We start from the raw sequence: 14,961 nt of genomic DNA on the forward strand, positions 1-14,961 counted from the left end.
TACGATCCCTCAGTAGTCAGTCCCTCCCTATACACGCTCATTCTGTAGCTGAGCTCCGAGATGAGCTACAGAATGTGTAGCCTAGGGACTGAGGGAACGTAGTATATTGGGGCTACACTTTACAGTGCTCGTCATCATTCATCATGCCGTTCTGTTCTGCCGTTTGTTGAGAGATCTATACCCTTTTAATATTGTTGTTTAAATCAGAAAGTTGTTAATTTAAAAGCAGTCTGGTTTAAATAATGTTCAAATGATTTCAGGAATAAAGTGGTTATTCTCAGAATTGTCTACCAGCTCTTTCTGACCACATAGTATACAGAAATGTAGGCTAAAAATGAACTACACGTTTTTAAAAGAATCTCATTTTAATAAATCAACAATAGAACATATCTACAAAAAGGTGTAGATCAATAAGATTTATGAAAGTACAGTACAATCATTGTATAACGTTTATTTACAATTGTGGAAAAAAGCTAATCTTTCCCATGAAACTCACCAATAATCAGCAACACAATCCAAATTTAGTTTTATCCAGGGATTAAAAAGGAGATCTTCACATAAAAACCACAAGATTTAGAACGTGGAAGAAATTACAAGAGACTAAACCTCCTTTCTGTAAGTAAAGCCCAATTAAAGTGTGGACAAGCCACAGTTTAGCCACCTGGATTAGTCTGAATGTGAGAAACAGCTGGTTTAAACAGTAGGTGCTGAAAAGTCTCACAGGTCCAACAGAGTTAACAATGATGCCATTGTAATGATCCCCATCCACAGGTCAACACCTTGGTGTTTCATTAAGGGATTCTGTTGACTGACTTGTAATCACAATTAGAGAATAGTTGCAAGTTGCAACATCCCAGGAAGCTCACACCGTCATAACTCTGATGTGAATTAAAGGTTTTCCTATGACAATGCAAACAAGCTCCACATTTAACACAACAGAGATCAAAGAAAATAGGGAGTGACATATAGGCAAAGAGCCAAAGAAAATAAAGCTAAATGTGAATAGATCCTTTGCACAGTTATAATCTCAAAGAAGCTTGTGATCAAGTCAGATGTGCAAATCTTTCAAACGTCCTGACTCCTATCGTCTCTCTCTGGATGCATAGTTCAGAGGGCCACGGTGGACCAAAATAAGATGTGATGCCATTGAACTGGAGCGAGCTCAGAGGAAGCAAAGTACAACCCTGCTTGGGCTTCTCAAAAGCATGTTTGGGGGGGGGGGGGGGAGGGGGACTTTGCCAACACTAGTAGATGGAAGAGTTGTGGGCCTAAAAAGATCTTTAAGTAGGGGAAAGAAATCCCCTGCCTTAATTATCGCAACACTCACATCACCTTCACAAAAAGATGTCAGTGCTAAGATGTTTCAGGAAGCCCAGCTGTGCTCTTACCAAATAACTTCAAAATACCAACTAGCGTAATTGGTGAACAAAAAAAAAACGTTTCATTCAACAAAGTATTTTAACAGACAAATGAAGTGTACAGAACCCATGAAAGAAAACTGGAAAAGTGCATAATAAAGAAGAATATAAAATGGGCACTTGACTAGCGCTGTTTGTCCATTCCATAAATACTGTTACAGTAAAGACCCTTTTTCAAAAGCCCAACAAAAACAGTTGCATACAATTTCCCACTGTGAACTGGAAGAAACTTATTTAAACAGTGACGTTAACACCGTGGCTCCCTCTGTCAGCACAGTTATGCAGCTGTAATGCCGTCTGGTGTTTAGCTAAGGGATTACCAAAGAGAACAGTGCTGCTAATCCATGAATATTCCACTTTACCTCGCATTCACAGGACTTAAAACCCCAAATAAGAACAATTACAAACTCCATGCTTACCCTATTTTTAAGCTACTTTTTTACCCAAGACCCCTGCCTCAATACCTGTACGTGAATACTTGACATAATAAGATCGCACAGATACAGATAGCATTGCACACTTAAAAGACCAAGAGTGTCACTACGATGATTGGAATGTCAGTTTTTACAGAAGGAAATTAAAGAGTAGGAAATGAGAGCAAATGTTCCACAACACAGAACAAAGGGTGAACAGGAAAAAAGGTCTGGCACCAACTAAGTCATAATAAATGCATGTATGCATCTGTGCCTCACTTGATCAAAAGTTAGATCAATAGAACTTACAGTAAAATCAGTGTGCACATCATATGTATTATAATAGCTAGTGTGGTGATAAGTAGCTAGCCCCATACTGTGGTCTTATCAACTCACGTTCAGTAAGTCAAACATAGAAAATAAATTGACAAATTATGAGGCCTGCCGTTATGATGCAAAATATGGGAATCCAGTGTGCATAAAGGTAAGTGGTGAAAAGCAGCCAAGCAATAAGCTTGCACTAAATAATGCCAGTGAACGTTAAGAGAAGCCATCAGGCATCAGATGAGCTCATGTTCAAGACAAACAACCTTTAAAACATAAAAAAAATAATTGTTGCAGTGGTTTCAGTTACAAAGAACTATGGGTAGTAAGATATTTGTTCATTTCCTGCTAAATACCATCAAGGTTTCTCAAAAAACACTTCTTAAAAAATAAAACCTATGAGGTCCTGTGAAAATTGTACATACAGTAACAGAGGCCACAAACTTGTGCATATAAGCACTGAAAGAAGCACTTTCTCAGACAACCTCCTTATTTTTTTCAATGGTTAGAAATAAGCATGGCGTTTTAGGACATGGATAAGCTTAAGGAAAACGGAAGACAAGAAAAGGAGGAGTAGAAAGTGACATGGAAGAAGGGATCTGAGCATGCTACGTCCAGTTCTGTCCAGTGAGGGACATAGTTAAGGCCATGGTGAATGTTGACACTCCTCTGTCCCCTACTCACAGAAGTGTGCAGCGGAAGAAACTGGGTTTCTTGGGCTGTTCGGTTATCTTCACCCCTTGATTGCTGCCCTGTGGGTTGTTGCCCTCCTGAAATACACACAGATAAGAGTACACGCAAGAAAGAGAAGAGTATGAACATAACAGCACACTAATTAAAATCACTGGCAGATTAAAACATAATATTTGAGTGTCATTCTCACCAGCTTCTTGTCCATTTTTGCCTTGATGTCTCTGGCAAGAGTCAAAAAGGCCTGTAGAGCCAAAGGGTAAAAAAGCCTGATATTAGCAAATCACACATGGTGGTGCGAATGAAAATCCTGGGTAGTGAGGCCAATAGTGGTGAAACCCAGACCAAATACATGAAAGGAAAACTTGTTTGTCTTGATATTTTTTAGGATAATAAGTAAAATAAAATAAAGTAATCTCAGCCACTGCTCAAATGTAATTTCAGAACCCTGCTACAGACTAAGAGAGAAGTAAAAGACTTGAACTCACATTCTCCACGTTTATGTTGGCCTTTGCACTGGTCTCCATAAACTTGATACCATACTCCAATGCCAGCTGACAGCAGTAGAGATAAGAAACAGTGACACTGTCAGTACTCATATCGAAGTACAATTGTGAATAATTAATTATACAACAGGTCGTTTCGAGGAAGCAATCAGATTGGTTGAAACAGCTTCTAGCCGTTCCTTAAACCAGCACAAAGGAACCCCTAATCAAAACAAAGATTTCAGCTGCTTTTTCTCTCAGAGCGCAGCAGACTAGGTGGCTAGGCTAGCTAGTTTCTTGGGACATGTGTGGTTGTAGTGACTAAATCTGTCATTAAAAATATTAAAAAATTTGGCGATTATCTTAGTTTTAAGGGAAATTGCAATATTACACTCAAGGGTGTAATATTATCGTCATTAATGCACATTTTGGAACCTGCCTGTTCCGAATCCTACGGCACCACAGGCGTGCATTAATTAAACGTTTCAATCACTGGGATCTTCTTCCTTCTGTACTGCCGTTTGTCCAGCACCTGGGCTAGAGTGGATGTGCATGTACTCACCATGGTCACATCTAATCCCTCTATAAAATAATTGCTCAATACCGACAGCCAGTCAGCAAGTATATATGTATATAGACAATATTTCAGGCCAATAAAAAATATTTTTGTTCCCACTTTAAACAAACCGTCGTTACTACAATTTAATTCATCATAGATGACTGGCGTCCAAGTACTACAGATGGGTACTGCATTAAGCACGAGAACAAAGGGTACTACACTAGTCCAACAAATTCCATTAACCCACCTTCTCCCCTCTGTCCTTGGACACCTGCCGTTTGTCATTGACGTCGCATTTGTTCCCAAGGACCATCCTCTCCACATCTGCTGATGCATGCTGAAAAGGAAAGGAGGTCATGGCAAACAGACAGGAACAAATTAAGTGACAACTGTAGTTTATATTTCCGTGAATTAAAGCAAAATAAAATCTCACGACTGAAAATGTTTGCATGACTAATGTCCTAAATGTGCGATTTGTGAGACAGCATGAAAGTAACTACCCCACTCACACTAGAGAAACACACTTAAAGAAATCACAGATTGAGGCTATAACCATTGCTTTCATTATGAGATATCCGACCGAGACTATTACAGATTTTATAGAAGATGCATCAGATCACATTGCATGTTTTCGCCGGGCAACATGCCTCCAAAGAAGACATGTCGTCGTCTTCTATGGAATCAAAAAGACTGAAATCAGTCGTGGCGACTGAGAACTTTAATTCATGTATTTGTGCTTCAATTACACAGACTTAAAGGAAAAGGAGACATGGCAAACAGACAGGAAATACTGCATGTCAAGTAGAAACCACGTGTACACACTGGGCAAGAACTGCTACTGAAAGTGTCTAAGCAGGAAGTACAGCCCAAGGAAGTTGCGTTGATGCTGCGCAGATTGGTTTAGATTACTCAGGCAGGAAAACAGTCTTGTGATTGGTCAAAAAGACAGCTTCCGGCGAAAGTACATTTAAGTAATCACTTTCATGTCTACCTTGTGATAAGTACTCCCATGTGACATGAGAAAATCCTGTAAATGAGTTCATAGGAATGACTACTGTATATAGGTGGTGTCTCTCACACACACACACACACACACACACACACACACACACACACACACACACACACATTACCTCCTCTATGTTCCGTATCCAGTTCTTGATGTTGTCAAATGACTTCTCGTTGGTAATGTCATATACTAACATTATTCCCTGGAGAATTCACAGATGGTAAACAGTTAAAAATGGGTGGTTTGATCCAACCAATGAAAGGGTAAAACAATTAAAACATTTGATCTGGAACATATAAAGTCAAGCTTGAATGAGTATATATTTTGTTTAAATATATAATATATATTTGTTTATGTAAAACTGAACTAACTAATTTCAACCAATAATATCATGAATCATGGCTCATTAATCTCATCAATCTTCAACTTCAAACTGAAATTCTGTGCATTAAGATATTCTCACTTCACTTCAACATTCAAATCAAACTCCTTCCAAAGCTCATTTGGAAATTATCATCATCATATCATACAGAGTTGAACGCTCTCAAAATGCTTTATGTGGACTTGTCACTACTATTATGGACAGCATAATGTGAAACAAATTGAAATTGCAAATTGTAATTTACCGGTAGTGACAAAAGAGACTTATGCTGGCATGACATTAACATCATTATAGAGTCCTGGTTGTATTCCAAGACAATGGATTAAACACACCTAATGTTTAGGTATGTAAAAACAATGCAGGGCATGATCATGCAAGGAATGTAGAATTAACTATGGCAATGAGTTGGGGCTGGCACTGGAACTGGCAACCAATGCCATCCATTCAGTTCCAGTTGACATAGTATTGTTACTTACCATGGCTCCTCTGTAGTAAGCTGTAGTAATGGTCCGGAACCTCTCCTGCCCTGCTGTGTCCCTAGAGGGGAAATATATATATTTAAAATACGTATTTATGAAACTAACCCATGTCACTGAATGCATTAGATGTCTGGTATATCTGCCCTGGCTGTAACCTAGGACATGGATATATCACAATGATTATGTGAACATCGGATGGATACAGCAATAATCTGGACCCAAGTGGCCTCAAATCATAATTATATAAAATGTCTCCCCCAGGTATCCTTTTAAGCCTCTCACAAATTGTGTGTGTCTGTGTATGTGTATGTCAAATGTCAAGTGTGTATCATGTGAAACACTTGACCTCTGTGTGTACAACAGAAGGCAACACACTAGTATCCATCTTAGGGAAGACGGGGATGAAGGGAAACAGTATAGTGCATTGTACAGTCTAATAAAAAAAGGTATATGAATTAAGCACAAAGGTTACATTTCGCCTGTGGGGTGCATTACCCTTACCATATCTGTAGCTTGATTTTCTTCCCATCTAATTCTATTGTTCTGATCTTGAAGTCAATACCTGAAAGACAGCACAGCACAAGCAGAAGTGGGGCATTATACATTTCCTGTTCAATTGATCGTGTTCATGGCAAAGACACAAGACAAGCTGGATTTACTGGATTTAATAATTTTGCAAAGTAACACAAAGCCTGAAGTCAGAAGTCATGATTTATGCATTGTGTATTTCAGAACAGGATGGGCTGTGTCAGTGAATAAGAACGGCTAACCAAGTTAGCTTACTGCTTACAGCACTTGAGATCACTTGACTTGACAGCTTTGTACCCTGCTAGCTCAGCTGGTACCCCACCCAAGAAACCGTACAGAAAAGTCTATGTTTACAGACCTAAGACTGACTAACGTCTTTGACTCTTTTACAATTCCGCATATAAAGTGTGACAGTGTCTTCGCTCTCTCTCTTCTATATGTACTTGGTGACAAGCCGCTTCCTGTAGCCTCTGGTTCATAACGAAAGGTAACTAACTGAAAAAAGTTAGCAACAAATTAGCATGACGGGATGGGCTGACTCTGGTGCACTTTTTCGGCCAAGACAGCAACACACAATTCCCAATTTATTACCAACCTATGGTGGAGATAAACGTTGAGTTGAAGGCATCTTCTGAGAATCTGAATAGCACACAAGTCTTTCCGACGCCCGAGTCGCCGATTAAAAGAAGTTTAAACAAGTAATCGTAAGTCTTCGCCATGTTATTAGCTATTTGCGGATATCCCGCCCGTCAGTCTGTCTACATTCAAGGAGGCGTCGCCGCATGTCAGTTTATAAGACTGCTGATTGGTCGAGCGACACGCCGATCTTGTCTGTCGTCGTGGCTCCGGAAACCCAGCATGCCCGAGTTTACGCTTCGCCCGATCTACAAGACCAAAAAGCGTCGCATCCGCGACGTGTTGTGGGCTTGTAGATCGGCTATGGTCGTCACGCGACACCGTCGTACGGCGAAGTAAAAACCCGGGCTTCACTATTTCCTCCGGAGTTTGCTCGTTTTTATCTATGTTTTTATTTACTTGGTCTCCCCGGGCTTTGGCAATTCACTGAATCGTTTTAAAATGCAAAAAACAAGCCAGTCCATGTGAAGGAAATTTAATGCAGTTGTCTTTTAGGGCATGTTATAGGGCATTGTGTGCTCAAACAATGACTCCGCCTGCTCGGTAGCCACTCATTTAAATACAAACAGCTGACAGATGTGTTGTGGGAGGATCCGTTCATTTGCTTTTTGTTAGGTTTCAGCTTTAGTGCTCTCAGATTCTCACTTTGCCGATTTGGAAGTAAAGTAACGTTTTGAAGACAAATGCATGTGAGTAAATAGTTGTTTGCTTTATATAGCATACTGTCTACAAACATCTTGTTCTATTTGAATTTGTATGTCTATATTTGTATATATTTTGTTTAGTTTAAAATATGGTTTAATAGTGTAACTGTAATGATTACACTGTAATCTTTGTAGAACTGTCAGAAAACTTTGGGGTACTACTGCATGACGTTTGCAACACAGTCACACACTCACACCTCACTGTCTGTTCTATAAAAAACGATGCTGCTGTTGGGTCATGCCTAGGCGAGGTGGTAACAAGACTAGACATGCCACCGTGTATTACCCTGACAATTCTCTCCTTAGACAGTAGAGGGCATTCTAACTCCAAAATTCAACTTGGAGAGTGTGACTCACTGGCTGTACACTGTACAACAGTATTTACCAGGGCTAATACTGTATCTAACATATTCATTGATCCCCATTCGTAGCTGGCCAAAGACCTGATGCACCCCAGCCTCACAGAGGAGAGGAGAAAACACAAGAAGAAGAGGCTGGTTCAGAGTCCCAACTCTTACTTTATGGATGTCAAATGCCCAGGTGAACAATACTGTGTTTTCCCCAGAGATCACCAGTGATTATATTCCCTCAAATCCAGACAGACAAATCAAACTTGTTTTCTAAATAGTCTTTCATTTTGCTCAGGCTGCTACAGGATCACTACCATATTCAGCCATGCCCAGGGAGTAGTGCCATGTGGGGGCTGTTCCTTACTGCTGTGCCAGCCCCACGGGGGGAAATGCCAACTGACTGCAGGTGATTTTTATTTATTTTGTATTTAGTTTTTGTTAAAGGGGTTTCCCTCACCCCACAGGTTGAAGAACAGCATGTCACACTCACAGTGGACATTCATTGCAGAGCTTGTCAGTGGAAATTACAGGTTTGTGTTTTATAGGCCAACAGACATGTCTATACGGTAGACCTGCGACTATCGGGAGATACAATGGGTGACGTCTCAGTTTAAAAGCTCCACAACACCTCATACAACAGTTGGGGTGCAACAGTTACATTGAACTAATACATTTAATAGATTATAATTTATAATCAATAATTTAATAAAACAATCCATTAATAATCAGGGTTAGCTAGTTAACTGTTTTGGGCATCTCATTACAGGTGAAAAGTTAATTATATTTTCTGCACGACACCATTGTGCGACAAAGTATAAAACAACACTTAATAAGTGGTTGATCCATATGATGATAGCGGTTTTCTCTGGTGCTTGAACTGGCCTACAAAAGAAATAAAGGATGGGAGAATGGAAGATTAACATCCCAGTGGGACAGAACTAAGGGCTTGAAAATAATGTGCAATGCCATTAGAGTGGAATGTTGTAAAGTTGCGCTCTCAAGTCATGTTCTGCCTACCTGTTTTTTTTTCAGCATGTATTGTTTATTTTTATGTCTAGTTTCAGGTTGCCTTATAGGCTTATGTATATTATTATTTATTGAAGTACGTTGTACATGGAGCTGGATTTCAACAATGTTTTGTTGTCCAAACTGTACATTGTACCCAAGTGCAAGGTGCAACCATTTCTGTAGCTGACAGCGCTGATGGACACGTGTTGACATTTGCTCAGATTTGGCTCTACATTGTGCTTTTTCTACAATTAACCTAACCTGAATTGTTCCTCTAGGTTGCTCCTTCAGAAGAAAACAATGCTAGGCTGCTCCTTCTGAAGAAAACAGCACTAAGAAGAAAGACTCCCAGGCCATTGTCAAACATGCATGGACCATGCCTAAATTAGTTGTTTTGTAGCATTCTCTTCATTGTACAAAACATGCACTTGTATACTGTCTTTTCTTAATCACACTAACTTGGAAAAGTTTAACATCAATCCTTTATATTGTAAAGATCTTTCTTTGGTTTAGGATTACGTTAAATTGAGGGTAAACGTGTGATAATATCTGTAATATTTATGCTATGTAAGTGTTGTAGGACTTGACACAGAAGTATTGTTGAATGGTTATTTTGTATGCCAATAAAATATCAGTTTTGTTATAAAAATACAAATGGTAAAACAAATCACTAAAGTGTTTTGTAAAAAATTTATTAAGTTGAAAGTGGGGGCAAGTGAATGAAATGCTTCAAAACCAGATACAGAATGTTAGGCTTTTCCATGGCTTAAAAAAAGAGTGAAATACAACCATGATCATCTGCAACAACAAATATAATATTTTATGGGTTTATAATCTCTGGCATGTGTATTCTTTGGTTTAAAGAGTTCCCCTGCCAAAAAGTGGTGTAACAATCTGAACAAATAACTTCTCATTGACCTAACGTTAATCTACTATATACAACAAGTATCCACGGTTTACAAAACTTGACTCAGCCTCCAGTGGTTTTAAGGTTCATTACACACTGCAAACACCCTGAGTGATAATTTAACTCGGAGAGAGTGGTCCCACATGTCCATTTTTGCAATCCAAGTTAAATTAAAAACAAGACATTGCAGTGTAATAAGAGCATATATGCAATGCTATTAAATATAACTCAGCCATTACAGGAAACATCAGTGGGCAGGTCAATGTCATGGAAAGGTAGTGTTTTGAAGAAATATGATAAAATATGTTGGTGCATGACACATGCACATATTGGGGGGGGAAAAGCTTTTGACGTACTGGATTTGCATAGATTGTGTTCATCTTGTACAGATACTGCAGGATCATGAGGGGCAGTGTAATTTTTGCTTCCACTTTTAATGTATGAAATGTGAATGAATAATTTGAAATAGAATGTCATGTGCAAACATCAGATAATATGTATAGCATTATTTCACAACGAGCACCAGAGATGAATGCATATTTTCCATATCCATATGACCGTAATGTTGTTTACACAGATTTATTAAGAATAGAATAACTACCAAGATGGCATAGAGGAGCCTGTGATCAACATCAAAGTTTGTTTTGCATGTAGGTAGTCTACCACCATCCTCATTTAACACCACTAGATGGCACTTGTGAGCCACACTAATGGCGATCAAGCAAATGTAATCAATTCTATAAAGTATTCTACAGTATAAGCTTTGAAAATGTGACACTAGAAAAAAGGTTTATGCTCTTGAGTGACCAGATCAAAAGGTAATGGGTGTTTTGTAAATATATTCTTTGTCCATTCTTTATACAAAAGTGGTAAAAAACAGTTCCTGATAGAGAAATTCTGCAAACATAGGACAACATACAAAAATGGTGATGTGTTCTGAATGATTTTGTCAGCTTAACAATGTCATTGCAGAAATAAAGTGGTGCCTTAGAATGAAAAAATAAAAACTTAGGGTACTAAGTATTAAGTTAATCCCCTTCTCCCTGGAGAATAAGACTTTACAGCTCAAAATGTGGAATGGAGTTGAACATTGATGGAATGTAGCATCTAATCCTTTCTGTGCTTATAAGCTGTTGAGCTCCTGCAAAGTCTGGTCCAGGACTTGATGCATGCCCAGATTCTCCTCTTTGGCAAATGATAGTTTTTCTAGAGAGAAAGGCACAGAAAGAGAAATGTTAAAACACAATAAAAGAATCAATATCATTGAAACAATTAAGTAAGAAGCCTAAGGGTGAGGTTGCGTGAAGCCTAATGGCGAGGTTGCGTGCACGCATCCGCCTCGTTGACGGCAGACTGCTGGGCGAGCGCTAACAGGTAACGTATGTATGTGTATGTAAATTGTATATATGTATATGTAAGTTTTAAGTTGAAAAGTAGTGTGGTTACTTGGGTTGTTTTATGCGTATGCCGTGGTACTGATTTTGAGTGTGACGTAATGAAGATATGTATCAATGACGGGATATAACTGGCTTTCGATGGTGACGTAATAAAGGTAGGTTTCAGATTACATGCATGTATACATAGAGGCATTACCTTTAATCCACCCGACACTGAAACATATCTTTATTACGTCACCATCGAGAGCCAGTTATACCCCGGCATTGGTACATATCTTCATTACGGCACTCTCGGAACCAGTATATGTACCACAGCATACGCTTCAAAGCGCCGGATAAACCACCTTACTTGCGGCTCTGCTTGCACAAGTAATTACAGGGCATCTCTGTGGATTCGTCTACTTGCCAGCCTCGACATTTCTAACATAAAACCTTTAGGGTACTCAAAATGTCCGGGTTTAAAATGGGGCTCTATGGGCTGTAGTAGACTAATTGCGAGAGCAGGTCGCATTTACTATGACATCAGGGATCTCCATCCCTGATGATGTCACGTGACGTCACGAAACCTGGGCACCATATATGGGGGCTTTCCCATGTATTTTGAGTGTCATGTGGAAAACAATATTCCACACTAAGCATGGTTCTTTCAGTGTTTTGCCTATGCATTAAACGTTTTGCATAACTGCTTTGGTTGTGTTACTGTAAGTTGTTCCACATGCAAAATCGAAATCACACCTGTGTGAATTGAGGGACGCTCTCATCATCATACATCATTCTGTCCAATCACAAATTGCATCCTCACTTTTGTCTTCAATGTTTGTGTTTACACATTTTTGTCTTCAATGTTTGTGTTTACACAAACCCTCAAAGCTGGACATAGGAGGGGCTAGCGCCCCTCATAAACCCAATTCCATATAATAAAACAGAAATTCGCATGCATAAAATGCTGATTGTTACTCTACATTAGTAAAGTGGTCTACTGAAAACCTGTGTATTACCATGTATGTAATTCATTGTATTAATTATTTTTAGTGTTGTTATTACGCTATAGAAAAACACACACAGGAATCCATAAACACAACAGGGCATTATTGGACATTAGGGTCATCACAGTGAGGGGCACACTGCACAAATCCATGCTAACATCAAACAACGCTCACCTTATCAAGTACAACTTGTTGATACTAGGTAATGTAGTAATGTTCTTGGTTGACTGTTTAATTCTATATCAAGCTACAATATAAGTAAAAACAGTAAAAACAGAAAGAAGAAATAAAGTGGCAATGTAGGAAAGGAAAGGATTTTTAATACATTGAATTGAATTATCTTTGCACATATTGTTTTGCACAGTGAGATGGACAGAAGGCACCAAATAAGGAAGAGAGAAAAGGTTGAAATTCAGAAAAGTCTAGGAAAGAGAGAGAGAGCGAGAGAGAGCGAGAGAGAGTCTACAGGGAGGTCATGTCATTGAGGGCATGGTCCAGCTCCTCACTGATGGCCTTATACTTGAGCTTCTGAGCATATAGTTCATCTGGAGGTCAAAGGTTGAGAGGAAGTACAGGCAGATGCCATGGAGAGCAGCAACAGGGCAGAAAGAGAATGACAGATGGAGGCAAAGAGCAACAGAGGAGAGGTAGGAAAAAAAGACAGAACAGGATTTTTAAGATGCAGAAATGTGCTGAAGAATGAATGATGACATATCTGTGGTCACAAACATAAAACACAAAACATGTTGCTGTTGCAAGCCCTGTTGCTGAGTGACAGCTTTGAGCATTTAAGTCTGGACCAAATATCTCATAAAGGGGCCCCAATAACTCCACATACAAACTAAGTTGCCTGTAGTTCAACATCTAATTCTAAATAATGCTAACCTAAAAACATTCGAGCACATTCTGTCCTCTTTGCAGAACAGGAGAGTGAGCAGACCTAGCCTAGTTGTTCTTCACCAAAGGAGGGCTTTGCACTTGTAGGAGAAAAGGCCACTGCATAGTTCTTTACACTGGAGACCCAGGCTGTATTTTATTAGCTTGTCTTAGTAAGGAGTTTCCATACGTTTGGCAAGGAAACCTTTTCTTTCGAGAGAAAATATTTCCAACCTTGCTGAAACAGGACACCCTGGCTGGGACCCATGTCAGAATGTACTGCGTAAGAATAAGGGACGTTTGCATTAAATGGACATATGGAGGATTGGGTAAGAAGGCCCGACCCCCTTGACCTAGAAGAAACTATAGCAAACTGCTCACTTGGGGTTCCCCAACAACGCTTGACAGGTCTGCTTATTCACTGACCGATGCATCACTATATCCATCCTAAGCATAATTTTTGTTTTCATTTACGAGCTAGTCAGTCTGAGAGAAAGGCCATGCTACTGAAAGATTGAATGACCTCATCATTTTTATCCACAAATTCTATAACATGTTTTTTTTTTTAAAGAAACCATGGTGTGTGTGTGTGTGTGTGTGTGTGTGTGTGTGTGTGTGTGTGTATACTGTGCTCTCATACCTTCCAGGTCATCAATGGACTTTTCCAGTTTGGCCACTGTCCTCTCAGCAAACTCTGCACGGGTCTCAGCCTGGCGAGGAACACAGAAATAGTCACCTCGGGCATTGCAACAAATTTGATCTAGAACTGTCTGTTACCTTTGTAATTGAAGTCCTCGCTGTTTGTCAAGTTGCCATGGAACTGAAAGTTTGCATTTTTCTAATTCATCATCCTCAATTTCAGTCATTTGCTATGTCTATTGCAGTCAAAGTTGCTATTAACCCCCACAGTCGTTCTGGGGATGGTGTAGACTGGTGGTTCTCAACCTGTGGGTCCCTATACAAATAGCCGATCTACAGCTTGTAGATCTGCTATATTCACAATATTTATCTGTGGAACCAAGTCAAACTAATGCCTTAACTCCTACAATTCCGAGAGTCAGAGTGGGGGGTCCCCAGTTCAAATATGATTATTGTGGGGGTCCCCAATTCAAATGATTATTGTGCGGATCCGTGGCCTATAAAGGTTGAAAATCACTGATGTAGACAACCACATGCCTCTCCTGATACACATGGGGTCGCCAACCACTTCATTTCACCTGTGAGAGGTGAGTTTTTTTGGGAGAGCATAGTGTTTGCAGACTGCAGAGGTCCACTCCCCACTGTACAGACGACCTGACCAGTAGGAGTTGCTAGTGCAGCGGCAAGGGCATAAACCTCAATTTATAATTTCAGATTTAATTATTAAATTTACATTGTAGCAAACATAAGTGCAAAGTGAAAACAAACATAGTGTTCACTTACTGTGAATAATTTGCTCATGCTGCTAATAAATTGAATTAATTGGGCTGGACATTATAGCCACCGCATATTTTTTAAAGTGTGCCAACAGTTCCCTATTCCTAAAGCCTAGTAGTGTGTGTAAACACCCAGCAGATTCGTCTCACCTCTTTCAGCTTGTCACTGAGAACCTTGATCTCTTCCTCATACTTGTCCTCTTTTTCTGAGTACTGTTGAAAATCACAGACATGACAGAGATTTATAGCAGAGATACACGTGTTTGCGAATGGACACAGTGTAGCTGTGTCTGTGAGACCAGATGGTTAATATCTCTCTTGGCCAGGGGGAGGGTAATTCACCTTTGGATGAGTGGTAGGTGTTCCCCAAATGGGAGACCCATTTTGAATCCAGG

The 14,961-nt window shown here is 39.6% G+C and overlaps 2 protein-coding genes across 3 annotated transcripts in view; both read right to left on the reverse strand.

The window, feature by feature from the left end:
* Positions 1–352: 352 nt before the first annotated feature.
* LOC308320641 (ras-related protein Rab-8A) lies at positions 353–7,029 on the reverse strand. Its single transcript, XM_080771211.1, has 8 exons — positions 6,883–7,029; positions 6,261–6,321; positions 5,757–5,817; positions 5,023–5,100; positions 4,137–4,226; positions 3,334–3,399; positions 3,039–3,089; positions 353–2,925 (listed from the first exon to the last, which is right to left on the reverse strand). Exons 1-8 carry the CDS (start codon positions 7,004–7,006, stop codon positions 2,836–2,838), a joined length of 621 nt encoding a protein of 206 aa, XP_080627337.1. The 5' UTR covers positions 7,007–7,029; the 3' UTR covers positions 353–2,835.
* Positions 7,030–9,661: 2,632 nt separating this feature from the next.
* Positions 9,662–14,961, reverse strand: part of tpm4a (tropomyosin 4a) — a 31,643-nt gene continuing 26,343 nt past the window's right edge. For both annotated transcript variants that reach the window (XM_080771298.1, XM_080771299.1), the window contains 3 exons: positions 14,717–14,779; positions 13,792–13,861; positions 9,662–11,098 (listed from right to left, as the gene is read on the reverse strand). In XM_080771298.1, coding sequence (XP_080627424.1) covers positions 11,016–11,098; positions 13,792–13,861; positions 14,717–14,779 — 216 coding nt within the window. In that variant the 3' untranslated portion in view covers positions 9,662–11,015. The remainder of the gene's footprint in view (positions 11,099–13,791; positions 13,862–14,716; positions 14,780–14,961) is intronic.

The sequence above is a fragment of the Protomyctophum bolini genome, assembly GCF_963924005.1.
Source record: "Protomyctophum bolini genome assembly, chromosome: 8".
In the NCBI taxonomy this organism is placed as follows: domain Eukaryota; kingdom Metazoa; phylum Chordata; class Actinopteri; order Myctophiformes; family Myctophidae; genus Protomyctophum; species Protomyctophum bolini.